This window comes from Phyllobates terribilis, unplaced genomic scaffold, assembly GCF_046119375.1.
Source record: "Phyllobates terribilis strain yellow unplaced genomic scaffold, ASM4611937v1 Scaffold_2__4_contigs__length_985480577, whole genome shotgun sequence".
Classification (NCBI taxonomy): Eukaryota; Metazoa; Chordata; class Amphibia; order Anura; family Dendrobatidae; genus Phyllobates; species Phyllobates terribilis.
The window spans coordinates 693,345,310-693,371,850 of record NW_027362762.1 but is presented as its reverse complement, the minus strand read 5'-3'; the positions used below and the strand labels follow the sequence as shown (position 1 = coordinate 693,371,850).

Genomic DNA, 26,541 nt, shown 5'->3' with positions numbered 1-26,541 from the left:
TGTCAATTGTATAGCTTTGTCCTACAAGAAGTTCTTGCATGTTAATTAACTCCCTACCTGTACCAGTCTATTTGTCACGCACAGTATGGGAAAGACTAAATGCAACACAAAGGGATGAGGGGAAGGCAGCCCAAACGCTAGGGAAATGGGGAGTGGAGAACCCTAGGCAGAGTTAATATCACCCTACTTATCCTACCGCCACTATATAGGTTCCGCACCTATCGCCGAACAGGAAACCTAATCTCTGTATATCCCTAGAGCTAGGCTCTAGATAGGGAGGAGGTGAGCACTGGTCAGTCCCCACTATAAACTAAAGACAACAAGTGAGATAAACAAAGGGGGAAAACTTAGCTTGAGCAGACACCAGAGAGATAACACCCAACATTCTCCAAGGGCACCAGAGAGGAAGCTAGCCGACTGCTATTGCTCCAAGCCTGCATATGGGAAAATGAGAATATCATCGGCGACTCCCTGAAGCAGACTGAGAGTTTATAAACACCCAGACCAGGGTGTGTCAATCAGAGCAGGAGGGAGGTTGCCGCTGGGTCCAAAAGTAAGAAGCATTAAAAAGGCGTCTGCAATGCCAAATGCAGTGACCTGCTGCAGCCAGAATCAGAGCAACTGTCTGTTACACCTGACACACCCGTGACACTATTGTACAATCCTACATCTAAGTGTTAGCTCAGATTGCAAATGACAGAGAGGGGGTTGAGTGACTTCACAGATTTTTAATATTTTCTATGTCAATGATAAATTACAGGAAAATTATATTGATTAATTTCTGGGCAATGGCTGGATGGATAGTTATTACAAGTCCATTTGCAACTCCTAACTCTTCAATAACCTTTTGCGACCAAGCTATTGTTAACAATAGGATTGTGACCACTGTGGTGCATTTATAGGCATTTGTCTGTTCAGTGTTCTTTTAATCTTTTTCATAATAGATTTAATAAAAGCTGACAAAAAATGTAATTAATATTTGTGCACACCCAAGGTATATCTTAACTGACTCCACCTTTTCTCTCCTGGCGTAATTATATCACTTTGTCTTGTAATAACTTATTTGTAGGGTGCATAAATGGGTATAAAACCAGTATTCAAATATAAATGTTACTTCTCTATGGATCACTTGCAAAGCCATGTTAGTAATACCACGAACAGGTAATGTCCATCATAAAATGAACATCAGTAAATGTCTTAGAGGAGGATTAAAGGCATGAAACCAGGTTACTAAAAGAATTGTGAGGTTTCTCATACTATGAAAAGTTGTGAACATTGGACATGTTAATACATATTTACTTGCCTCTTTTTTACAGGATATGGTAATTATATAAACAGTAAATGATCACTAAGTCATTTGATTCTGTATCTTTAGAAATGCTAAAGGGAAAACGGGTGATTGTTACTGGTGCAAGTTCTGGCATTGGAGAACAGATGGCATATCACCTGGCAAAGATGGGATCACATGTATTAATAACTGCACGGACTGAAGAGAAACTCAAGAAGGTAACACTATTAGGTCTCATTCACTTGTCCGTGTTGCACGAACATGTTCTATCTGTTTTTCACGGATACAGCATGTACTCATTATAGTCTATGGGGCTGTTCACATGTCCGTGTTTTTCCACAGACTGTGTGTCTTTGCAAAACTCATGGAGACATGACCATTTTTCTCCAGTATCACGGATGAAAAGGGCCAATACAAGTCTATGGGTCCATGAAGAACACATACAGTACACGGATGGCAACAGTGTTCAGTCCATATTTAACATTGCACAGGGCAGGAGAAGCTTTGACATTTATTTATCCATCTGTGAAAAACACTGATGAGTAACATTTCTCCTTGTGGAGAGTGACATGCCAAGCCTGACATGCCAAGGTGAGGAGACTTTTAAGCCTTGCAATGCTCCTGAGAAATTAAATATGCAAATTCCCAGAGGAGGATTGCAAGGCTTAAAAGTCTCCTCACCTTGGCATGTCACTCTCCACAAGAAATGTTACCCCTTGGATCCCAGTCAGACGCCTCTCACCCAGCCAAACCAGATCTCATAATTTGCACAAATGAAGGGTGGCACCCCAAACACAGTGTCTACAAATTGAGATTCTGTTCTGGCTTTTATCCTAAGTCATGTGACAAGGCTCGTTAAAGGGTCGATATTGACTTGTAGGATTGCTACTTCCAATAGGTGGCACCAGAGTTCTAGTCCTCTTCCGCTCAGAAAAGGCAATTTGTATAAACACTGATGACACGCTGATGGTTAAAACAGACACATGGACCAACCATTGATGACACTCTGATCCAAAACACTGATACGGGTGCCTTTTTTCACAGGAGAGTAAATTGGGCCTTATGCTCTTTGTTATTTACACTAATTTCTATCAATCTAGTTATCAAACATAATAAAATTTTCTAACATGCAGAAAAACACTTGACAACAAACAGAATCCTTGAGAAAACAGGTAAAAAAAGTATCAAAAACAAAGTGCTTCTGGCTAATCTTGTTTATCCCCTTCCCTCCTGAGTAATTTTTTGTGCTTTAATTCTGTATTCCCCTTCTTCCGAGAGCTGCAATTTTTGTGCAATACAGTAAAATGATAGTAAAAAAAAAAAGGAGTTCAGAAATGGTTTTTCAGTTTTGATTTTACAGTGTTCATTGTGCAATATTAATGTCCTAATAACGTTATTATTCAGGTCACTAGTTTTTGTTTTTTTTTCACCTTGGTTAAAATTTCAGAAATTTGTAAACAAAAAAAAAAAAATTGGTTTGTGCTGCAATTTTTGGAGACCCTTAACTTTTTTATTCTTCTGTCAATTGAGCTATATGAGGGCTTGATTTTTATTTTTTTTTGCATGGGGGATTTATGAACATAATTTTTTGGTATTTCTGACATTTTGATTGCTATTTATTGAAGTTTTGTGGGGAGAAATGTGGTGACCAAATTCTGGAGTCTTTATTTTTTTGGCAGTTAGCATCAGATTTTTATGGACACGATAACAAATACATTTTTTATTTTTTTATTTAGGAAAAGGCGGCAATTTAAATCTTACAGATACATATTTTTACTTTTTTTTTTTTTTTACTTTTTTCCTACCAATTTTTACTTTATACATTTAGGGGACTTGAATCTGTGGTCATTTGATCACTTTTACTATACTGCAATCTAGTGGTATTGTAGTATATAGTAAAATTAATCATCTCTTGTGGCTTGGCTTCATAGAGGGACTATTTTGGTGGGAATGAAGCAATGAAAGTATTCCAGACCCCCGGCTGCCATGGCAACTCATTGGCTCTCCATAATGAGTACCGGGAACAATTGTGCCATTTAAATGCCTTTATGAAGAGAGGTATAATCAGCACTCTCCACATAAATCATCATCCAAGATTTCCATTTATTTACATAAGGTGCATCCAGGAAATATACGAAAGACAAACTGCAGTAGTAGCTAACAGCTGTTTCACGTCCTCAGACGCTTTTCTTCTGGTGGACCGTTTAAATGCCGATGGCAGCTATTAACAGCAGCAGTTAAACAGGAGCATTCTGAGTATGGAGCGGGCACAGTTCCTGATTCCATACAAAACACCCACACCCAACATAAGGCATATCAGCACATCCTATGTCAGAAACTGGTTAAAAAGTGTTTTCAGTATACAATTACAGGCACAGGCAGCACGGTATTCTTTTCACTGTAAATTCTGTGCACAACACTATGGATCTATCCTGCAATCCCAAAGCTGTAATTGAATTGAATCACAACTTATGAAAATCACACAATTATTAAAGGGGTTGTTTTGTGAAAATGAAATAAATGATCTGAATGGTGTAAATATAAAAAAGTCATACTTATCTAACTGATCCCTGCCACTCTCAGTCCCTCTGGTCTCTGTGCTGTCTGGTATGTCTAAGTCACACATGGAAATGTTGCAGCCAAGCAATAGCTGCAGCAGTAACCAACAAGTCACTGCTACTGTCAGTGACTGACTGCAAAGATCACGTCCATCTAGACCAGGGATGTCAAACTCAAAACACACAGAGGGCAAAAATGAAAAAATTTAACAAAGTCGGGGGCCAACCAGTATACAGTATAATGGGCCCCTCACAGTCCTCCATACAGAATAAGGGGCCCCACATAGTTCTACAAAGAGTATAATGGCCCCCCATGACTTTCCATGCAGCATAATGGGCCCCACATAGTCCTCCATACAGTATAATGGACCCCACATAGTCCCCCATACAGTATAATGGGCTCCACATAGTCCTCCATACAGTATAATGGGCCCCACATAGTCCTCCATACAGAATAATGGGCCCCACATAGTCCTCCATACAGAATAATGGGCCCCACATAGTCCTCCATACAGAATAATGGCCCCATATACACTGTGTTCCAAATTATTATGCAAATAATATTTTCTCAGATTTTCCCAAATTACCTATATGAATTGCAGTCATTGTAATTTTCCAGTCAAATAACTATTAGAGTACTATTGAAAGGTTTTTGTACAAACTGCCTATGATAACAGTATATTTAAAAAAAAATAAAATACTCAAACTGCACTCAAAATGCATGTTCCAAATTATTATGCACAGCAGAGTTTTCAACCTTTTCATTTTAATAAAGAACAAAAAAATGGTCATTTTTTAAATTATAAGCATTAGCAGGTAATTACAAACTGAAATCAAACAGTTTTCAACTCAAAACTTTATTCTAGGTGATGTAACATTTGCACATAGGACCGCTTGTTCTGCAGGAGCTTCTGAACTCTCTCGTCCATTGAATTTGTCAGGTTTTGGATGGTTTCTGCTTCAATTGTTTTGCATGAGGACAGAATACCCTCCCAGAGCTGTTGCTTAGATGTGAACTGCCTCCCGCCATCATAGACACTTCTTTTGATGATGCTCCAGAGGTTCTCAATGGGGTTGAGGTCAGGGGAGCATGGGTGCCACACCATAAGTTTGTCCCCTTTTATGCCCATAGCAGCCAGAGATGCAGATGTGTTATGTGCAGCATGAGACGGGGCATTATCATGCATGAAATGATCTCGATGGTCCAGATGAATGGAGTGGAGGATGGCTGGTTGATGGACACCCCATGCAAACACGGCTACGGCGCTAACAAGGAGGAGGTGGAGTAATGTTTTGGGCTGGAATCATGGGGAGAGAGATTGTCGGCCCTTTTAGGATCCCTGAAGGGGTAAAGATGAACTCCATAATGTATGTTGAGTTTCTCAAACAGCACTTCCTTCCATGGTTCAAGAAGAAGAACCGTGTATTCTGCAGCAAGATCATTTTCATGCATGATAATGCCCCGTCTCATGCTGCACATAACACATCTGCATCTCTGGCTGCTATGGGCATAAAAGGGGACAAAGTTATGGTGTGGCCCCCATGCTCCCCTGACCTCAACCCCATTGAGAACCTCTGGAGCATCATCAAAAGGAGTGTCTATGATGGCGGGAGGCAGTTCACATCTAAGCAACAGCTCTGGGAGGGTATTCTGTCCTCATGCAAAACAATTGAAGCAGAAACCATCCAAAACCTGACAAATTCAATGGACGAGAGAGTTCAGAAGCTCCTTTCGAACAAGGGGTCCTATGTGCAAATGTAACATCACCTAGAATAAAGTTTTGAGTTGAAAACTGTTTGATTTCAGTTTGTAATAACCTGCTAATGCTTATAATTTCAAAAATGACCATTTTTTTGATCTTTATTAAAATGAAAAGGTTGAAAACTCTGCTGTGCATAATAGTTTGGAACATGCATTTTGAGTGCAGTTTGAGTTTTTTATTTTTTAAAAAATATACTGTTATCATAGGCAGTTTGTAAAAAGACCTTTCAATTGTACTCTAATAGTTATTTGACTGGAAAATTACAATGACTGCAATTCATATAGGTAATTTGGGAAAATCTGAGAAAATATTATTTGCATAATAATTTGGAACATAGTGTAGTCCTCCATACAAAACAATTGCCCCACATAGTCCTCCATACAGTATAATGGGCCCCACATAGTCCTCCATACAGTATAATGGGCTCCACATAATCCTCCATTCAGTAAAATATGCTTCACATAGTCCTCCATACAGAATAATCGCCCCACATAGGGGTGGTGGTTCTGGTGTTGCAGGCCAAATACAATCACCCTGTGGGCCAGATCTAGCCCACGGACCAGAGTTTGACATCTTTCTCATCTCTGACTACCGCCCTAACCGTTCTCTCTGTTCCACAAATGAACTAAGGCTAACATCCTCAATAATCTGAACCTCAGAGTCCTGTTGTCAAGATTTATCTTGTGCTGCTCCAATTTTCTGGAATGCCCTGCACCAGACAATCCTGTTAATTCCCAGTATCCACAGTTTTAAACGTGCTCCAAAACCACACTTATTTTTCTTAGACTGGCCTAGCACTTCACCTCACTAATCTAACTGTTCTCTATTCTCCCTTCCTAACGTTTCCTCAGAATCTGATCACTCCTATCATTTGTTTCCCCACACTCCATGCACTTATTGCAGTCTGAAACTGTACTTATATGGATACTCGCAGATGACTATTTCATGCAGAATTATTTAGATACCCCTATTTATTTTTCTTCCAGCTGGACCCCTATTTTAAGCTTGTGAGCAGGATTCTTACTCTTCTTCTTTGATTGTATTGCTGTGTTATGTCTTATATAGTTTGTACTTGTCACTATTGATTTTTAAAGTGCTGTAGGATATGTTTGCGCTATAGAAATAAAATTATTATTACAAAATCTGAAAGGCATCATTTCATTATGCCAGGCAAAATACAAAGAAGTCAAAGCCAAAAACACACAAGTTATTAAAGGGGTTTTAAACTTTCAGAAAAGGGGACACCAAACAATTTGTGCAATGTAAAATAACAAAGGCAGATCGTATTTACCCTTCCCTGCTCTAGCACTGCCAGCCCTTTTTCAGTGGCACCGTAACTACTGTAGGCTATCATATGTGCACAATGCAGAAATGATAGTGTTTACCATATCTTCAATGTTACAAGACTGGGACCAGCCACATGTGCATGTTTTGGAAGTATATAACACTAAGCAGAAATGGTTTACTTTCTTCAACTTTCTTTGTAAGTTACTAATATGCTACGTAAGACTATAGGGTGATAAGAGCTGTCCTATTGCATGAATGATATCCCGTTACAGGGAACAACTTGCGCTTCTTTTTCTTATAAATGATGCAAACATCAATTTAAAAATGCAATCAGTTGTTCCTATTTTTCACTGAGCGTGTGAAATAACTGCACATATGAAAATGTGTTACAATATGCACAAAGACTGGGGTACATGACTGTCCTGTACAGCTGCAGATTGCTTCTTCCATGGAAAGTTTGCCAACTTCCTTTAGTTTGGAAGTGAGTCTTCTAGACATTACAATTTGAAAATCTATTCCAAGCTAAAATTTGACGCAAAGGATATAAATAGTTAACAGGAATCTGTCAGCAGGTTTTTGCTATGTAATCTGAGGACAGCATGAGGCAGAGGTTAAAACACTGAATTGATGTATCACTTATCAGGCGGTGTGCAGTTGGTTATTTATAATGAAGTTTTTATCACCAGGACATAATCATTGCTGTGACCAGCTGGGTGTATGCTAATTCGACCAACTACGCCCCCGCCTCTAATAAGCAGCTCACTGTCTATAGACTATGGACATAGAGAGCCTGGTGTGAGCGGGGTTAGCTTTCTCAGCTCTGAATCATACTGCATCTAAGACCTCCGATTGTGTCATAAATGCTGCATCTACTAAAGTAAGTGATATATCGTTGGAGTCAGGGTCTCCTTCCCTACATTTTTCTGCTCTTAGATAAGGTACAATAGCAAAAACCTAAGAGCAAAAAAAAATAGAGCATTACTGACGCATTCATGATGCTAAGCAAGTATTGGACAATGCATTTTCATTCTTTTTCTTAGGTGGTTGAAAAGTGTACAAAACTTGGTGCAGCTTCTGCTTATTACCTCCCTGGAAGTATGGACAATATGACTTTTGCTAAGAGTGTGGTACATGAAGCAGAACGTTTATTTGGTAAGAGCCAATCATCTAGCTAATGTGATAGGTCTGTATTCAGTTACTCTACCATTTCCCAGTCTGCTTAATTTGTCCAGATTTTTTTTATTAACGGGTTATTCCCATCTCAAATATATCTATATATAATTAATTGGTTCCCACAAATGGCTGGGGTATCTCGACCGTAGATTCTCTCATCTGACAAAATTGGGTCGATTATGCCATTGACACTAATCAAACTCTGATCAGAGTTTGATCAGAGTTTCAGCATAGTGTGATCTGACACTCTTGAATGAGAGAACTGTAGCACACTGTGAGGAGCAGATGGAGAACAAAATTTCTCCATCTTCTCCATTGTGTGAGTCAGCAGACATCGGACTGCACTAAAGTCATCCGAGTGCAGTCCGATGTTTTCCACGCACCCATTGAATTGAATGGCTAAGTGTCTTCTAATTTCAGAGTGAAATTGCAGCATGCAGCAATTTTTTTTTTCACAGACAGATTCTGTAAGTGAAAAAAATCAGTAATCAGCACTGCCCCGTAGAATAACACTGGTACAAGTGCTATCCGATAAAAAATCGGATAGAACGCATCTGACTTATACGCTCGTGTGACCCTGGCCTATGAGACATTCATCTGTATCGACAACGAGGCCCTGATACATGCCACAGCCAGTGGACAGGTGGTCGGAATTGTCATTCATTTGTATAGGAATTCTGACTACCCCTCTGCTGACAGCAGCTCACTATGTGGCCTCATTCTCCAGGTAGATGCGGGTTCCATTAATGGGACCTTATCTTATATACATTCATGGCATAATCTGGAGGCATGTAATAAATGTACAAGATCACAATATTCCCTTAAATTGTGTCTGGAAAGTTTCGCTCATGCTGTGTTTTTTGCACATGGTTCAGAGAAGTACAAAATACTTGGTGTGAGCAGATCTTTATCTGACATATAAATGACTTTTGTGTTTCAAATCTGAGCAATGTTCAAGGCAGTCCTGAAACAAAGAAATGTCAGTGGATTTTTTTAATTATTGCATGTTAGAATAATAAGCCAGTAACTGTGAAAAACGCTCATTATAATGCATAAATGATACCCATCATGGCCAATATCAGAAATGAATTTACCCAAGGATCATCACTTAATTTCTGAACATTATGGTGCTCTTTTCTTGTAAACAGGTGGACTGGACATGCTAATCCTGAACCATATTGGTTACACCTACTTTAATTTCTTTGATGGCGATGTGGATCATATACGGAAACTTCTGGAAATTAATTTTCTGAGCTATGCAACCATGACAGTCGAAGCTCTGCCAATGTTAAAAGCTAGTGGTGGCAACATTGTAGTAGTCTCTTCATTAGTAGGTAATTAAACTTTCACAATGTTTTTAAATGGAGGTACAGTGGCTTGCAAAAGTATTCACCCCCCATGGCTTTTTACCTATCTTTTTTGTTTAAATATTTTATAGTCTGATTTGTGTTTGGTGTATCATCACTAAACAGTCTAAGTTGGTGAAGTGAAAAAAAATATAGGCTATATTTAAATTTATGAGATAAATATGTATTTACCCCTTTTCCTATGAAGCCACTAAAAATTTCTGGTGCAAACAATTACCTTCATAAGTCACATGCTTAGTGAAAGGAAGTCCACCTGTGTGCAATCTAAGTGTCACATGGTCTGTCAGTACATGCATAACTTTTCTGAAAGCCCACAGACGCTACAACACCATTAAGCAAGAGGCACCACTAACCAAACACCACCATGAAGACCAAGGAGATCTCCAAACAAGTCAGGGACAAAGTTGTTGAGAAGTACAAGTCAGGGTTGGGTTATAAAAAAAAAAATCCCAATTTCTGATGATCTCCCGGAGCACCAACAAATCCATTATCATAAAATGGAAAGAACATGGTACCACAACAAACCTGCCAAGAGACGGCTGCCCACCAAAACTCTCAGTCTGGGCAAGGAGGGCATTAATCAGACAGGCAGCAGAGAGACCAAAGGTAACACTGAAGGAGCTGCAGAGTTCACAATAGAGACTGGAGTATCTGTCCATAAGACCACAATAAGCTGTACACTCCATAGAGGTGGCCTTTATGGAAGAGTGGACATAAAAAAGCCTTTACTTACAAACAAAAATTGTAAGGCTCGTTTTGAGTTTGCTAAAAGACATGTAGGAGACTCCCCAAATGTAAAGAGGAAGGTGCTGTGGTCACATGAGACCAAAATGTAACTTTTCGGCCACAAAGTAAACGCTATGTCTGGCGCCAAACCAACACAGCTCATCACTCCAAGAACACCATCCCCAGAGTAAAAAATGGTGGTGGCAGCATCATGCTGTGGGAAGATTTTCAACAGTTTGGACAGGAAAAATGGTCTGAGTCGAGGGGAAGATGGATGGTACGAAATACAGGTATATTCTTGAAAGAAACCTGTTTCAATCTGTCAGTGATTTGAGACTGGTACAAAGGTTAAACCTTACAACAAAACAATGACCCAAAGCATACTGCTAAAGCAACACTCTAGTGGTCTAAGGAGAAACGTGTAAATGTTTTGGAGTAGTCTAGTCAAAGCCCGGACCTTAATCAAATTGAGAATCTGTGGTCAGACTTAAAAAAAGATTGCTGTTCACGAGAGGAAACCATCTAATTTGAAGGAGCTGGAGCAGTTTTGCTTGAGGAATGGGCAAAAATCCCAGTGGCAAGATGTCGAAAGCTCATAGAGACTTATCCAAAACGACTTGCAGCTGTAATTGATGCAAAATGAGGATCTACAAAGTACTGACTTTAAAGGGGTGAATAGTTATGGCACACTGACGTTTTCACTTACAAGTGCTTCTCACTAAATTAGAATATCATCAAAAAGTTAATTTATTTCAGTTCTTCAATACAAAAAGTGAAACTCATTATATAGAGTCATTACAAACAGAGTGATCTGTTTCAAGTGTTTATTTTTGTTAATGTGGATGATTATGGCTTACAGCCAATGAAAACACAAAAGTCATCTCAGTAAATTAGAATAATTAACAAAAAAACACATGCAAAGGCTTCCTAAGCGTTTAAAAGGGTCCTTTAGTCTGTTTCAGTAGGGTCCACAATCATGGGCAAGACTGCTGACTTGACAGATGTCCAGAAGGCAGTCATTGACACACTCCACAAGGAGGGTAAGCCACAAAAGGTCATTGCTAAAGAAGCTGGCTGTTCACAGAGTGCTGTATCTAAGCATATTAATGGAAAGTTGATTGGAAGGAAAAAGTGTGGTAGGAAAAGGTGCACAAGCAACTGGGATAAGCGCCGCCTTGAAAGGATTGTTGAGAAAAGGCCTTTCAAAAATTTGGGGGAGATTCACAAGGAGTGGACAGCTGCTGAGGTCATTGCTTCAAGGGCCACCACACACAGACGTATCCAGGACATGGGCTACAAGTGTCGCATTCCTTGTGTCAAGCCACTCATGACCAATAGACAATGCCAGAAGCGTCTCACCTGGGTCAAGGAGAAAAAGACCTGGACTGTTGCTTAGTGGTCCAAGGTGTTGTTTTCAGATGAAAGTAAATTTTGCATTTCATTTAGAAATCAAGGTCCCAGAGTCTGGAGGAAGAGTGGAGAGGCCACAATCCAAGCTGCTTGAGGTCTAGTGTGAAGTTTGTTTCCACAATCAGTGATGGTTTGGGGAGCCATGTCATCTGCTGCTGTAGGTCCACTGCCTTTTATCAAGAACAAAGCGCAGCCCTCTACCAGGAAATTTTAGAGCACTTCATGCTTCCCTCTGCCAACAAGCTTTTTGGAGATGGAAATGTTATTCTCCAGCAGGACTTGGCCCCTGTCCACACTGCCAAAAGTACCAATACCTGGTTTAAAAACAACAGTATCACTGGGCTTGATTGGCCAGCAAACTCGCCTGACCTTAACCCCATAGAGAATCTATGGGGTATTGTCAAGAGGAAGATGAGAGACACCAGACCCAACAATGCAGACGAGCTGAAGGCTGCTATCAAAGCAACCTGGGCTTCCGTAACACCTCAGCAGTGCCACAGGCTGATCGCCTCCATGCCACAACGCATTGATGCAGTAATTGATGCAAAAGGAGCCCCGACCAAGTATTGAGTGCATTTACTGAACATACATTTCAGTAAGCCAACATTTCGGATTTTAAAAACATTTTTCAAGCTTTTGTTATAAAGTATTCTAATTTACTGAGATAATGACTTTTGTGTTTTCATCGGCTGTAAGCCATAATCATCAACATTAACAGAAATAAACACTTGAAATAGATCACTCTGTTTGTAATGACTCTATATAATATGAGTTTCACTTTTTGTATTGAAGAACTGAAATAAATTAACTATTTGATGATATTCTAATTTAGTGAGAAGCACTTGTATTTTGTCTTATTTGTTCTTTGCTTCATAATAAAAAGAAAATCAAATTGTTCACTGTTGTGGGCATGTTCTTTACATGAACTGATGAAAACCCTTGAAAAAAAAAAAAGGGAAATTCCAGGTTGTGAGGCAGCAAAACACAAAAAATGCCAAGGGGGGTGAATACTTTCATAAGCCACTTTATTGGCAGATTAAGCCAACATTAGTCTAATTTATATGGAGGCCTTAAGTTTAAAGTCTTTGCACTGTAAAAAACATATGGGAGTCACAGCGCAAATGAATCAATCATGAGGATGAGGTAAAGGATATGCAAAGTTAAAACAAATGAACCAAACAGGTTCATTAATGTTTCTTTTATGTGAGAAAAAGTGGTGTTAACTGTAAATTTACATACTTTTGATTGTCTTTGGTTATATCAAGTTTGCTTGCAGATTCTTAATCAGTCTCTACCTTTGAAAATAATTTTATTGTAAGCCCAAGATTCTGCGCTGAATAATAAAATGTGTTTATAGTAGTTGGAACCCTATTTCTCTTTCAAACAGTCATGGAGTAAAATAGTTGGTTTAAAGGGAACCGGTCAGTCCCCAAACGCTATCAACTTGCAGGTATGGGGTAAATCTACAGGTTAATAATGTTTTAAAGCCGTGTGGCCGCCACAATACAGGAATGGCTACTAGGAGAAAATTAACTTTATTATGACCGGCATCCTCCGGCTTTCAGTCATAGAGGCGCAGCAGGAGCGGCTTCAGTTACAGCTCAGTGTACAGCGAGCAGCGGCTGTAAGCACACCCTGGCACATTGGCAGCTGTTTCTGCCGTCTGTCAGTCAGTAGCGGGGCATGATTACAGCTGCCGCTTAATGTACTGAGCAGTGACGGAACCTCGCCAGTCACGCCTTTATGACGGAAAGCCCCACATCTACAGGTTCATAGCGTTTTGGGGACATGATAGGTTCCCATTAACATTATGGGCTAATGTTTCTAAAATCTAATATATTTATTACATTCGCTATGCTCTGTGCTACAAGACCTTGCTCTCCTCTGTTTGCATAGAGATGTGATGATAGTGAAGGCGAATCCCTGCCACTGTACTTATGTTTTGTTGTATGGATATCCTTCCATCTTGTGCAATGGAGCAGAGATTTAGCAAAATTAACGTTAAGTAAATTATAAACTTTCTTTTTGCATTTTATGAATGTTGCCCAAAATGGTTGACATCATATCTTAGGTCTACAGTCAGCTACTCTCAGTTAGAAAAAAAAAGCACAGACCTGTAGAAACACTTGGAACACATCAGATTCATCTTTTTGGGACAGGATTCCTCTTAAATTTGATGCAGACAGGTACATGAATGAAGCACACACTTTATGTATATTTCGCTCTTACGTTTCAGGCAAGGTTGCCGTTCCTTTGAATGTGCCATATTCCACCTCTAAATTTGCTCTTGATGGCTTCTTCAGCTCTCTTCGAATGGAGTTCTATCTGCAAAAAGTCAATGTTTCTATTACACTGTGTGTTATCAGCTATATTGACACAGGTAAGAAAATATCATGCTACATACTGGGAAATATAACGTAATAAAAGAGCAATCCCAAGATATTGTCAAGCCGAAAAACAAAATGAACCCAAGCATAAACAGATTATATCAGGTCAGATAAACTCGCTTATATGATGTATAACCTCTTTAGGGCCTAATAGGAGCGAGTGTAACTGCTGAGATTTCCACAAAACCCATACAAGTGATTTTTTTTTTTAAATGTTGGAGAACCACTTTGATGTAATATCTAATTGATATACCATCAATGTTATGGGTGTGAATTTGAGTAAGGCTAGGGTCACATGACAGTATTTTCACTCATCCGTGAGAATTGGGCCAATTAAGCTTACTCTGATCAGAGTTTGATCCAATTTTCTTGGGTGAGAAGAAGATGGGAAAAAAATTCTCCATACTGTCAGTGCATGAAAACTGAACTTAGATGTCATCTGATTGCAGTCCAATGTCTTCCCCTGACTCATTGAATTGCATGGCCGTGTCATTGGACATGTGCACGGCCCCACAAAATGACATTGGTCTGAGTGTGATTCGATGTGTTTTTGGAAAGCACTCGGACCGATAATACAGTCATGTACATGAGCCCTAATAGGGAGAATTTACATTGGGCCTTTTTGGGTATATAGCTACTAAACATTGCCTATTTATGTTGCAGACTCCGCTATAAATACAGTATCACATGTGATCCAGCAACCAGCAGCTCCAAAAGAAGAATGTGCGCTAGCGATCATTAAAGGTGGAGCCCTCAGACAAAGAGAAGTGTATTACCAGTATCAAGCCACCAAGATTCCAATGTTGCTTAGAGACTGGGCACCAGACTTTTTAGACTACCTGGTCCTTAAGAATTATGATGTCAGTGCACTGAATAGCAAGCAGGAATGATGTCATTACAAATGATGCAAAGACAACAAATTGGGGAAACTGTAATAAACATGAGCTGTAATCAAGATAATCATCAACACAGAATTTATCCCAATTAATCAGACAAACCAGAATAAAATAAATGGAGAAAATAGGGGTGAAAATGCAGTGTGATCAATAATGATTTATAATATGGGTGAAAATGCAGTGTGATTAAAGGAGCTGTTCGGGACTTTTATACTGAAGGCATATCCTCTGGATAGGTCATCAATATCTGATCTGTGGGGGTGCGACACCCACATCCCCCGTTGATCAGCTGTTGCTGGTGCCGGCTGGATGTGCTGCGGAGTAGCGGAGCTCTCAGCACATTCAACCGGCACCAGAAAGGGAAGAGGAATAAATGAATGAGCATTAAATTATGAAAACACAAGTTATCCGGAATCTTTTATCATAAAACTATATATCAATCTACCATATTTGGCTCCCCCTGCTCTATAACACGGTGCATACAGATTGGAGTGCATTTTCATGGTGACAGGTTCCCTTTAAGCAGATCCCCAACCGCAGGAAGAGGAAGATTAGCAGGGGACCCTTCCAACAGTATGGAGGAGCGATAGGGAATCAGTAAAGGAGTCTTTTATTATTATTATTATTTATTGACTACAGTAGGATGTTTAAAAAAGGCATTCTTTATTAAAAGCACTTCGGCACTATGGACTGCCTTTCAGGCACCTGTAGCTGGTAAAACAGTACAGGTAAAGTACATTTAAACACTACCAATACCTCTTCTATCTAGCCCTGCCAGCAGTTCTGCACGGTCAAAGCCACTGACTTCCTTTATGAAGGTGCTTTAATCTGTGAGTCATAAGTGTGCAATTATTTTGCCAGAAAGGAAGGTAACCTGTGATTCACTCCCGTTGTGGAGCACAATTATTTTTGACTTTTTAAAGAGGTTTATGTCAACAATAAAAAAAAAAATGTAGAAAGGAAAAATGTGTATATTTATTTAATTTTACACTAAGGCTAAGTGCCCACGTTGCGGAACTGAAGCATATTTTTTACGCTTCTCCCTGGCGGGAAAATCGCATGCGGATTGTACATGCGGTTTTCCCGCCAGGTAGAAGCGTTTGTGAGGCGTCTTTGCAGCGTCTTTGCATGCATTTCCGCATGCGGGTTATCAAGCACTTCTCCAAGTGATTTAAGCATCACTTGGAAAAGTGCTTGACAACTTGTTCACACTATATAAATCCATGCAACCGGCATGGATTTATATAGTGTGACCAAGTAATAGTTAAAAAAAAAGAATCAGAATGGTAAAAAATAAAAAAATAAAGTTTATACTCACCTACCGATGCATTCTCTGCCCCGTCCGGAGTCTTGAGCGGCTCACGCTGTTGTGTGCAGGACCTGCGGTGAAGTCATTGAGTCATGTGATGGGTCACATGATCAATGACGTGGCAGGTCCTTCACACAATAGCGCGACGGAGGGAAAACATCAGAAGATAAGTATAAACTTTATTTTATTCTTTTTTTTTTTACAGGTTCTTTGGTACCCAGGTCTGGATGAGAGTCTCCTCTCTTCCAGACTTGGGTACCATCCGCACATTGATTCAGCATGCGGAAACGCAAAATTAATGAACATGCTGCGGATTTTTGACCGCAGCATATACGCTGCGGAAAAATCCGCAGCATGGGCATTGACATTGCGGAATGCCATTGGGGACCATGGGGTGCGGATATATATGCGTTTTACAAGCGTTTACGCTGCGGAAATTCCGCAGCATATACGCTTGTAATATGCAACGTGGGCACGCAGCCTAAGGCTGAGTTCACACGATGCGTTTTTAATGCGTTTCCGCGGCGTTTTTGCAGCTGCGCAAACGCCGCGCAAAAGCATTAAAAATGCATGGTAGAAGGGCAGCAATGTTCCCCAATTGAAATCCGCATGTGCTGTGCCCATGATGCGGATTTTTCCGCAGCATAAACGCTGCGCTCAAAAATCCGCAGCATGTCAATTAATTTTGCGCAAACGCGACGTTTTTGCCGCCATTGACTTGCATTGGAACGCGCCAATTCCGCAAGACTGCATTTGTACTTGCGATATTGGCGCGTTCTAATGTGCGGATGGTACCCGAGTGTAGATGAGAGGAGAGTCTCATCCACACCCAGGTACCATTTAAAAAGCTGTAAAACAAGAATAAAATAAAAAATAAAGAGATATTCACCTTCTGACGGCCCCCGGTCTCCTTCCCTCTGCTCGCGTGCAAGACTGAAGGACCTTCGGTGACGTCACAGTCATGTGACCGCAGGCCCTTCAGAGCAGTGTCTCGCGATATCCCGGCAGCCAGGAACGAACGCGGCAGCACGCACCGGGGCATCAGAGGGTAAGTATAGCTTTATTTTTTTTATTTTTAAACATTCTTATACGGTCACACTATATAAATCCATGCCGTTTGCATGGATTTATATAGTGTGACCTAGTTGTCAAGCACTTTCCAAGTGATGCTAAAATCGCCTGGAAAGCGCTTGTCAATCCGCATGCGAAATCGCATGTGAATCCGCATGTATTCCGCAGGAAAAACGCATGTACAATCCGCGTTTTTTCTGCCAGGGAGATGCAGAAATGATGCAGAAATTTTCTGCTTCATTTCTGCATCGTGTGCACATACCCTAAAAGGGTTTTCCAGGCTTTTAAATTGATCGTTCATCCATGGGATAAGCCATCAATATTAGATTTTATGGGGTCCTACTATCAGCACTCCTCCGAACAGCAGTTTGAGAAGGTTAGGGAGCTCATTCGAACATCGTATCCTCTTTAATATTAACAGTAGCTGATTCTAACTTATCTCTGCCATATATACAGGTGCTTCTCAATAAATTAGAATATCATCAAAAAGTTAATTTATTTCAGTTCTTCAATACAAAAAGTGAAACTCATATATTATATAGAGTCATTACAAACAGAGTGATCTATTTCAAGTGTTTATTTCTGTTAATGTTGATGATTATGGCTTACAGACAATGAAAACACAAGTCATTATCTCAGTAAATTAAAATATGTAGCATCGGCGTCTCTGCCTCCTGATGGGCAGAGATGCCATTCCCCTCACCGCCGCGGTCCAGATCCGGCGTCTTCCCGCTCCCCTGCTGCTGTGGCGCGCACCGCGGACAGCTTCCCAGGCACTGTGCTTAGGGAGCGCGCACTCCCTCCCTCTTAAAGGAGCCGCGCGCGCCGTCCTATAGAGTCCTCGGCCAGTGGCCGGAGGACTTCTCCTATATTAGGCACCTCCTCCAATATGGAGGTGCCTATTCAAGGTTGTTGTTCTGTGTGCTAACACTTGCTCCAGCCTTCAGGTCCCGCTGCCTGTCAGTCCTGCCGGCCAGTCTGTCTGTCAGTCCAGCCCACCAGCCTAACAGTTCTGTCCTCCAGTCTGTCTACAGTTGTGTCCGCCAGCCAGCTTACCTGGAGCATCTGTCTGTTACCTGTTGTGCCCGCCAGCCAACCGACCTGGAGCACCTGCCTGTAACCTGCCGTGCCCACCAACAAGCCTACCTGGAGCACCTGCCTGTAACCTGCCGTGCCCGCCAGTCGGCCTACCTGGAGCACCTGCCTGTAACCTGCCGTGCCCGCCAGTCGGCCTACCTGGAGCACCTGCCTGTTACCTGTCGTGCCCGCCTGCTTGCCTACCTGGAGCACCCGTCTGGCTATTTGCCGAACCAGCCTGCTTATCCACCCGGACCACCCGTCAGCCTTCCAGCCGTGCTAATCCGCTGTACCGGTCAGTTCCTGCCATCTGACCCGTGGGAGTCACCTGCTCTCACACAAGGTCGGTCCCAGAGTGGCACCTGGTCCACCTGCCCAATCCCTCCCTGGTTCACGGAGTCAACTAAGCCGCCGCGTGACCTTGGTCAGGCCGAGTAGGCACTTAGTCACGTCCCTCTGGTCCCTCCTTGCACCGAAGCACAGAGGTTCCACCACCCGGATCCGTAACAGTTTGAACAGGCCATGGAACCCGGTGTCCCCCAGGCTCCTTCGCTCTCGGAACTGTACCAGGAGGTCTCACATCAGAGATCCCAACAGGAGACTATCCTGTCCTATCTGCAGACTGTCAACTCCTGCCTGGACACGCTGTCCACCCCGTCTGTGTCTCTAGCTGAGCGGCACCCGCTTCGGCGGCACCTCAACCTACTAGCGCTATGGCACCCAGCCCTGGACCCCGGCCCTCTGCGCCTCCACGTTGTGGTGGTGACCCCGTCTTATGTCGGGGCTTCTTAAATCAGTGCACGCTGCACTTTGAACTCCTGGCACATCAGTTCCCCTCCAACCGGGCCAAGGTGGCGTTCATCATGTCTCACCTCACCGGGGAGGCATTGGCATGGCTAAACCCTCTGTGGGAAAGAGGGGATCCCCTGGTATCCGATCTTCTGGCTTTCCTCGCTGCCTTCCGGAAGGTCTTTGATGAGCCCGGACGAAAATCTTCTACTGCCTCACTTCTCCTTCTCCACCAAGGGAGTCTCACCGTGGGCCAGTATGCCATACGTTTCCGAACCCACGCATGTGAGCTTGCCTGGAACAACGAGGCCCTGGTGTCCACCTTCAGGGAGGGTTTTTCCGGACGGATCAAGGATGAGCTAGCCGGTCGTGACATCCCTTCCTCCCTGGAAGACCTGGTGTCATTAGTTACCCGGATTGACATCCGTTTTCTGGAACGTACTAAGGAGACTACCCGGGAGAGAAGATTTTCGCGTCTCGCTCCTGTACTCCAAAAGCCAACCTCGCAACCAGCAATTCCCCGGGCATGTTCGCCTGAGCCCAGGCAAATTGACCAAACCAAGATGGTCAAGTCATGCCAGGAGACGCGCCGAGCCGAGGGAAGTTGCTTCTACTGTGGCAGTAAAGAGCATCTGATCCGTTCCTGTCCGGTGAGGCCAGGAAACTCCAGTGTCTAGGACACTGGAGAGGTCATCCTAGGCAAGAGTAAATCCTCTCCGTCCTTGACTCTATCTGTTTCCATTTCCAGTGGTGAGATCCGCTTTTTCGAGATTGCCCATCTGGATTCAGGAGCCGCTGGAAATCTCATTCAACAGGCTGTTGTGGAGCGGTATCAGATTCCTACTGTACGTTTGGCTGAACCGTTGGCGGTTGCCTCCATGGATGGGAGGCTTCTTCCGGAGACCATCTTACTTGTCACAGAGCCTGTAACCCTTCAGGTGAGAATGCTGCACTCGGAGAAGATCTCCTTTCATGTGCTGTTCGGTCTCTCTCACCCCCTCTTGCTTGGTCTACCCTGGTTACAAAGACATGAGCCTATCCTGAATTGGAAATCTGGTGAAGTGCTCCGTTGGGGTCAGGAATGCCATGAGTCCTGTCTGGTTCTGGTTCGTCCAGCTCGACCACTGTCTACTCCAGGTAATCTACTTGGTCTGCCGGCACCCTACTGGTCCTATGCGGACGTCTTCGTCAAAAAAGCAGAGACACTACCACCTCATAGGCCGTATGATTGCCCCATCGACATGGTACCTGGTGCTTCTCCTCCCCGCGGACGTATCTACCAGTTGTCGCTGGCCGAGACCCGGACCATGTCCGAGTACATAGAGGAAAATCTTGCTAGGGGATTTATCCAGAAATCCACCTCTCCAGCTGGAGCAGGATTCTTCTTCGTCAAGAAGAAAGACGGCTCCCTACGTCCCTGTACAGATTACCATCAAAAATAAGCACCCCATGCCTCTCATCTCGGAGCTGTTTGACCGCCTTAAAGGCGCAAAGATCTTCACCAAGCTTGATCTTCGTGGGGCGTATAATTTGGTCCGGATCCGCCAGGGAGACAAGTGGAAGACAGCATTCAACACCTGGGAAGGTCACTACGAATACCGCGTGATGCCCTTTGGTCTCTGTAATGCTCCAGCCATCTTCCAGGAGCTGGTTAACGACGTCTTCCGTGATCTTCTGTATTCTTGCGTGGTGGTGTACCTGGAGGATATCTTGGTCTTCTCTCTGGATCTGCCCTCACACCGGAGGGATGGTCGTCAGGTTCTGCTAAGGCTCCGGCAGAATCGCCTATACGCTAAATTCGAGAAATGCCTCTTTGAGCAGACCTCTCTACCGTTCCTGGGCTATATTATCTCTGAGACTGGTCTGCGGATGGATCCCGAGAAGGTCTCCGCCGTCTTAAAGTGGCCCCGACCGGAGGGGTTGAAGGCGATTCAGCGATTCCTGGGCTTCGTAAATTATAACAGCCTCTTCATTCCTCATTTCTCCTCCCGGACTGCTCCCATCTCCGCTCTCACCTGTAAAAGAGCAAATCCCAGGGAATGGACTTCCAAAGCGGAGGAGGCCTTCATCTCCCTAAAACTAGCCTTCTCCTCTACTCCTGTGCTACATCATCCGGATTGCAACAAGCAGTTCTTCCTGGAGATTGATGCATCCTCCTCCGGAGCCGGAGCGGTGCTCACCCAGAAATTCTCGTCCGGGAGAATGATAACCTGCGGTTTCTTCTCCAAGCTCTTCTCCTCGTCCGAGAGCAACTACTTCATAGGAGGTCGTGAGCTGCTGGCCATCAAATTAGCGCTGGAGGAGTGGCGCTACTAGCTGGAGGGGGCTCTGCACCCGGTGGTCATCTACACTGACCACAAAAACCTTGCTTATTTACAGAACGCCCAAAGACTAAATCCGCACCAGGCCAGATGGTCTCTATTCTTTGCCCCATTCTGCTTCACTCTGCATTACCGCCCAGCGAACAAGCACATTAAAGCTGACGCTCTATCCCGCTCATTCCTGTCTTCTGACCAAGAGGAGGAGCCTCTATATATCATTGACCCCTCCAAAGCAATGACTGTGGCTCCGTTTGACCTGTCTCATCTTCCACCCGGTAAGACCTTTGTAGCGGTTCTGGATCGTAAGAAGGTTCTATTCTGGGGCCATTCATCCAAACTAGCCAGCCATGCTGGCCAGAGGAAGACCTTTCTGCTCATCGCCCGACTGGTGGCCTTCCCTGCGCAAGGATGTTGCAGACTTCGTTGCGACTTTTTCCTCCTGTGCCCATAACAAGTTTCCCAGGCACCTTCCATCCGGCCGTCTCCTTCCCCTTCCTGTGCCTTCCGCTCCATGGCAACACATTGCAATGGTCTTCATTACGGATCTCCCTGTTTCTGCCGGTTGTACTGCCGGTTGTACTGTCATTTGGGTGGTTGCAGACTGCTTTTCTTAAATGGCCCACTTCATCCCTCTGCCTGGTCTTCCGTCTGCATCAGTGCTGGCTAAGGACTTCATCCATCACATCTTTCGTCTTCACGGCCTACCCCTCCACATTGTGTCAGATCGCGGGGTTCAGTTCACTTTGCGCTTCTGGAGAGCTACGTGTAAGCTGCTGGATGTCTCCTTGGATTTCTCCTCTGCTTATCATCCCCAGTCCAATGGTCAAGTGGAACATATCAACAAGGTTCTTACCAGCTTTCTTCGCTCACCATAACGATTGGGTTGAGATCCTGCCCTGAGCGGAGTTCTCCTATAACAACCATGAGAGCGAGTCTTCTTCTAAATCCCCGTTCCTTGTGGTCTGCGGTCAACACCCCTGGATTCCGTTTCCCATCTCCTCTTCAGTGGACAATTCTGCCGCAGAGTCTCTGGTCAGCGAATTTTCGGCTATTTGGGAAGACGCTAGATCTGCACTTCTTCAGTGCTCCAAGCAGAAGAAGAGACATGCTGATAAGAGATGTCTGGATCCGCCTCAATTCCGTCTGGGAGACAAGGTCTGGCTTTCCTCCAAATATGTTTGTCTCAAGATACCTTCCTATAAGTTGGTTCCGCGGTTCATCGGTCCGTTCGAGGTTCTGAACCAAATCAATCCCGTGGCTTACAAGCTGAAACTCCCGGTCACCTTACGGATTCCCAACTCCTTTCATATATCCCTCCTCAAACCTGTTGTCCTTAATTCTTTCTCTGACGATCCAGGTACCGCTCCAGCTCCAGTCTCTGCTGAGGACGTCTTTGAGGTAGAAAACATTTTGGCCACCAAGAGGGTAAGAGGAAAGACTTTCTTTCTTGTGGATTGGAAGGGGTTTGGACCTGAGGAGAGGATTTGGGAACCCAGGGAGACCATTCATGCCCCTCATCTTCTTAAAAAATTTCTTGCGGGCCTAAAGAAGAGGGGGCGTACTGTAGCATCGGCGTCTCTGCCTCCTGCCGGGCAGAGACACTGTTCCCCTCACCGCCGCGGACCAGGTCCAACGTCTTCCCGCTCCCCTTCCGCTGTGGCGCACATCTTCCCTGGTACTGTGCTTAGGGCGCGCGCGCTCCCTCCCTCTTAAAGGGGCCACGCGCGCCGTCCTATAGAGTCCCCGGCCAATGGCCGGAGGACTTCCCCTATATTAGGCACCTCCTCCAATATGGAGGTGACTGTTCATGGTTGTTGTTCCGTGTGCTAACACTTGCTCCGGCCCTCAGGTCCCGCTGCCTGTTAGTCCTGCCTGCCAGTCTGTCTGTCAGTCCAGCCCGCCAGCCTGTCTAACAGTTTTGTCCTCCAGTCAGTCTACAGTTGTGTCCGCCAGCCTGCTTACCTGGAGCACCTGTTACTTGTTGTGCCCGCCAGCCAGCCTACCTGGAGCACCTGCCTGTAACCTGCCATGCCCGCCAGTCGGCCTACCTGGAGCACCTGCCTGTTACCTGTCGAGCCCGCCTGCTTGCCTACCCGGAGCATCCGTCTCGCTATCTGCCGAACCAGCCTGCTTATCCACCCGGACCACCCGTCAGCTCTCCTGCCGTGCTCATCTGCTGTACCGGCCAGTTCCTGCCATCTGACCCGTGGGAGTCACCTGCACTCACACAAGGTCGGTCCTAGAGTGGCACCTGGTCCACCTGCCCGGTCCCTCCCTGGTTCACGGAGTCAACTAAGCCGCCATGTGACCTTGGTCAGGTCGAGTAGGCACTTAGTTACGCCCCTCTGGTCCCTCCTTGCACCGAAGCACAGAGGTTCCACCACCCGGATCCGTAACAGAATAATTAACAAAAAACACATGCAAAGGCTTCCTAAGCATTTAAAAAGGCCCCTTAGTCTGTTTCAGTAGGCTCCACAATAATGGGGAAGACTGCTGACTTGACAGATGTCCAGAAGGCAGTCATTGACACACTCCACAAGGAGGGTAAGCCACAAAAAGTCATTGCTAAAGAAGCTGGCTGTTCACAGAATGCTGTAACAAAGCATATTAATGGAAAGTTGAGTGGAAGGAAAAAGTGTGGTAGAAAAAGGTGCACAAGCAACCGGGATAACCGCAGCCTTGAAAGGATTAAGAAAAGGGCATTCAAAAATTTGGGGGAGATTCACAAGGAGTGGACTGCTGCTGGAGTCATTGCTTCAAGAGCCACCACACACAGACGTATCCAGGACATGGGCTACAAGTGTCTCCTTCCTTGTGTCAAGCCCCTCTTGACCAATAGACAACAACAGAAGCGTCTTACCTGGGCCAAGGAGAAAAAGACCTGGACTGTTGCACAGTGGTCCAAGGTGTTGTTTTCAGATGAAAGTAAATTTTGCATTTCATTTGGAAATCAAGGTCCCAGAGTCTGGAGGAAGAGTGGAGAGGCAAACAACCCAAGCTGCTTGAGGTCTAGTGTGAAGTTTCCACAATCAGTGATGGTTTGGGGTGCCATGTCATCTGCTGGTGTAGGTCCACTGTGTTTTATCAAGACCAAAGTCAGCGCAGCCGTCTACCAGGAAATTTTACAGCACTTCATGCTTCCCTCTGCAGACAATCTTTTCGGAGATGGAAATGTTATTCTCCAGCAGGACTTGGCCCCTGTCCACACTGCCAAAAGTACCAATACCTGGTTTAAAAACAACAGTATCACTGTGTTTGATTGGCCAGCAAACTCGCCTGACCTTAACCCCATAGAGAATCTATGGGGTATTGTCAAGAGGAAGATGAGAGACACCAGACCCAACAATGCAGACGAGCTGAAGGCTGCTATCAAAGCAACCTGGGCTTCCATAACACCTCAGCAGTGCCACAGGCTGATCGCCTCCATGCCTCACCACAGTGATGCAGCAATTGATGCAAAAGGAGCCCCGACCAAGTATTGAGTGCATTTACTGAACATACATTTCAGTAGGCCAACATTTCGGATTTAAGAATCATTTTTCAAGCTGTTGTTATAAAGTATTCTAATTTATTGAAATAATGAATTTTGTGCTTTCATCGGCTGTAAGCCATAATCATCAACATTAACAGAAATAAACACTTGAAATAGATCACTCTGTTTGTAATGACTCTATATATGAGTTTCACTTTTTGTATTGAAGAACTGAAATAAATTAACTTTTTGATGACATTCTAATTTAGTGAGAAGCACCTGTATGTATTTAAAAAAAACATGCAAGACATTGCAAGTTTCTTTTATTTAATTAAATTGTTCAACACTGCAATACCTTGGATTTCCACAATGAAAAGTAAACCGGAGGAAAGTCATGACTAGGGATGAGTGGACCCATGGAAGTTAGGGTTTGTACGTCCGAACTTTAATCCAAAGTTCGGTTCGAGTACCAGAACTCGACCCCAGAACCAAACCCCATATGAGTCAATGGGAACTCGAACTTTGGTGCTGTAGAATGGTCACAGTAAGGGCTAGTGGGCTGCAAAAGAAAGCAAAATGGGGGTAAGAGCAGGACAATTGCCCTGCAAACAATTGTGGATACGGAAATTACTTAATGGGGTTGTCCACTACTTTATATCCCCCCCCCCCATGTATCCCCCCTCGGGGCCCCTAAGACTTCTTGTAATTACGTTCTGTTGCTGATAATGCCTGTGAGCGGCGCTATTACTGGCCGCTCACTGGCATCATATGACCCCCGGTTGCAGCCGGCTCTGACATCTGCTGATGTCACGAGAAGTGCTGGCAGCAGCCGGGGGTCACGATGTTCCTGGTTCCACGGTGGATGTGAGACTGTGGGCGGGGTTACTCCGCACGTCACACCCAGCATCCTCCGCGCACTCTGCCTCTCCCCATTCATTGGGAAAGCGTGCGGTGGATGCTGGGTGTGACACGGGGGTAACCCCGCCCACAACCCAGCAGCCACCGAAGGAACCCCAGCGCTGAGTCACGCCTCACTTGTGTGACATCAGCGCGGGGTCACGTGATGCCTGTGAGCGGCCACCGATATAGCACCGCTCACAGGCATTATCAGCAACAGAAGGTATTTACAAGAAGTCTTAGGGGCCCCGGGGGAATACATTGGGGGTGGGGGGGAATACAGTAGTGGACAACTTCTTTAAAATAACATATACACTGTGTGCAGAATTATTAGGCAAGTTGTATTTTAGAGGATTATTTTTATTATTGATCAACAACTATGTTCTCAATCAACCCAAAAGACTCATAAATATCCAAGCTTAATATTTTTGGAAGTTGGAGTGGGGTTTTTTTAGATTTGGCTATCTTAGGAGGATATCTGTGCAGGTAACTATTACTGTGCAGAATTATTAGGCAACTTAATAAAAAACAAATATAATCCCCATCTCACTTGTTTATTTTCACCAGGTAAACCAATATCAGTGCACAAAATTTAGAAATAAACATTTCTGACATGCAAAAACAAAAAAATTTGTGATCAATATAGCCACCTTTCTTTATGATGACACTCAACAGCCTTCCATCCATAGATTCTGTCAGTTGCTTGATCTGTTTTTGATCAAAATTGCGTGCAGCAGCCCCACAGCCTCC

The 26,541-nt window shown here is 43.9% G+C and overlaps 2 protein-coding genes across 4 annotated transcripts in view; one reads left to right on the top strand and one right to left on the bottom strand.

The window, feature by feature from the left end:
* HSD11B1 (hydroxysteroid 11-beta dehydrogenase 1) overlaps positions 1-17,724 on the top strand; it is a 43,994-nt gene extending 26,270 nt beyond the window's left edge. The window contains exons 2-6 of the mRNA XM_073667076.1: positions 1,376-1,506; positions 7,937-8,048; positions 9,218-9,403; positions 13,809-13,952; positions 14,623-17,724. Coding sequence (XP_073523177.1) covers positions 1,376-1,506; positions 7,937-8,048; positions 9,218-9,403; positions 13,809-13,952; positions 14,623-14,849 — 800 coding nt within the window. The 3' untranslated portion in view covers positions 14,850-17,724. The remainder of the gene's footprint in view (positions 1-1,375; positions 1,507-7,936; positions 8,049-9,217; positions 9,404-13,808; positions 13,953-14,622) is intronic.
* TRAF3IP3 (TRAF3 interacting protein 3) overlaps positions 1-26,541 on the bottom strand; it is a 290,160-nt gene that overhangs the window by 248,539 nt on the left and 15,080 nt on the right. For 2 of the 3 annotated variants that reach the window (XM_073667064.1, XM_073667068.1), the window contains exon 2: positions 13,802-13,897. The gene's annotated coding sequence lies outside the window, so the exon portion shown is untranslated. Of the gene's footprint in view, positions 1-13,686; positions 13,898-26,541 lie in introns of all 3 variants that reach the window. The other variant, XM_073667066.1, reaches the window with a different exon arrangement.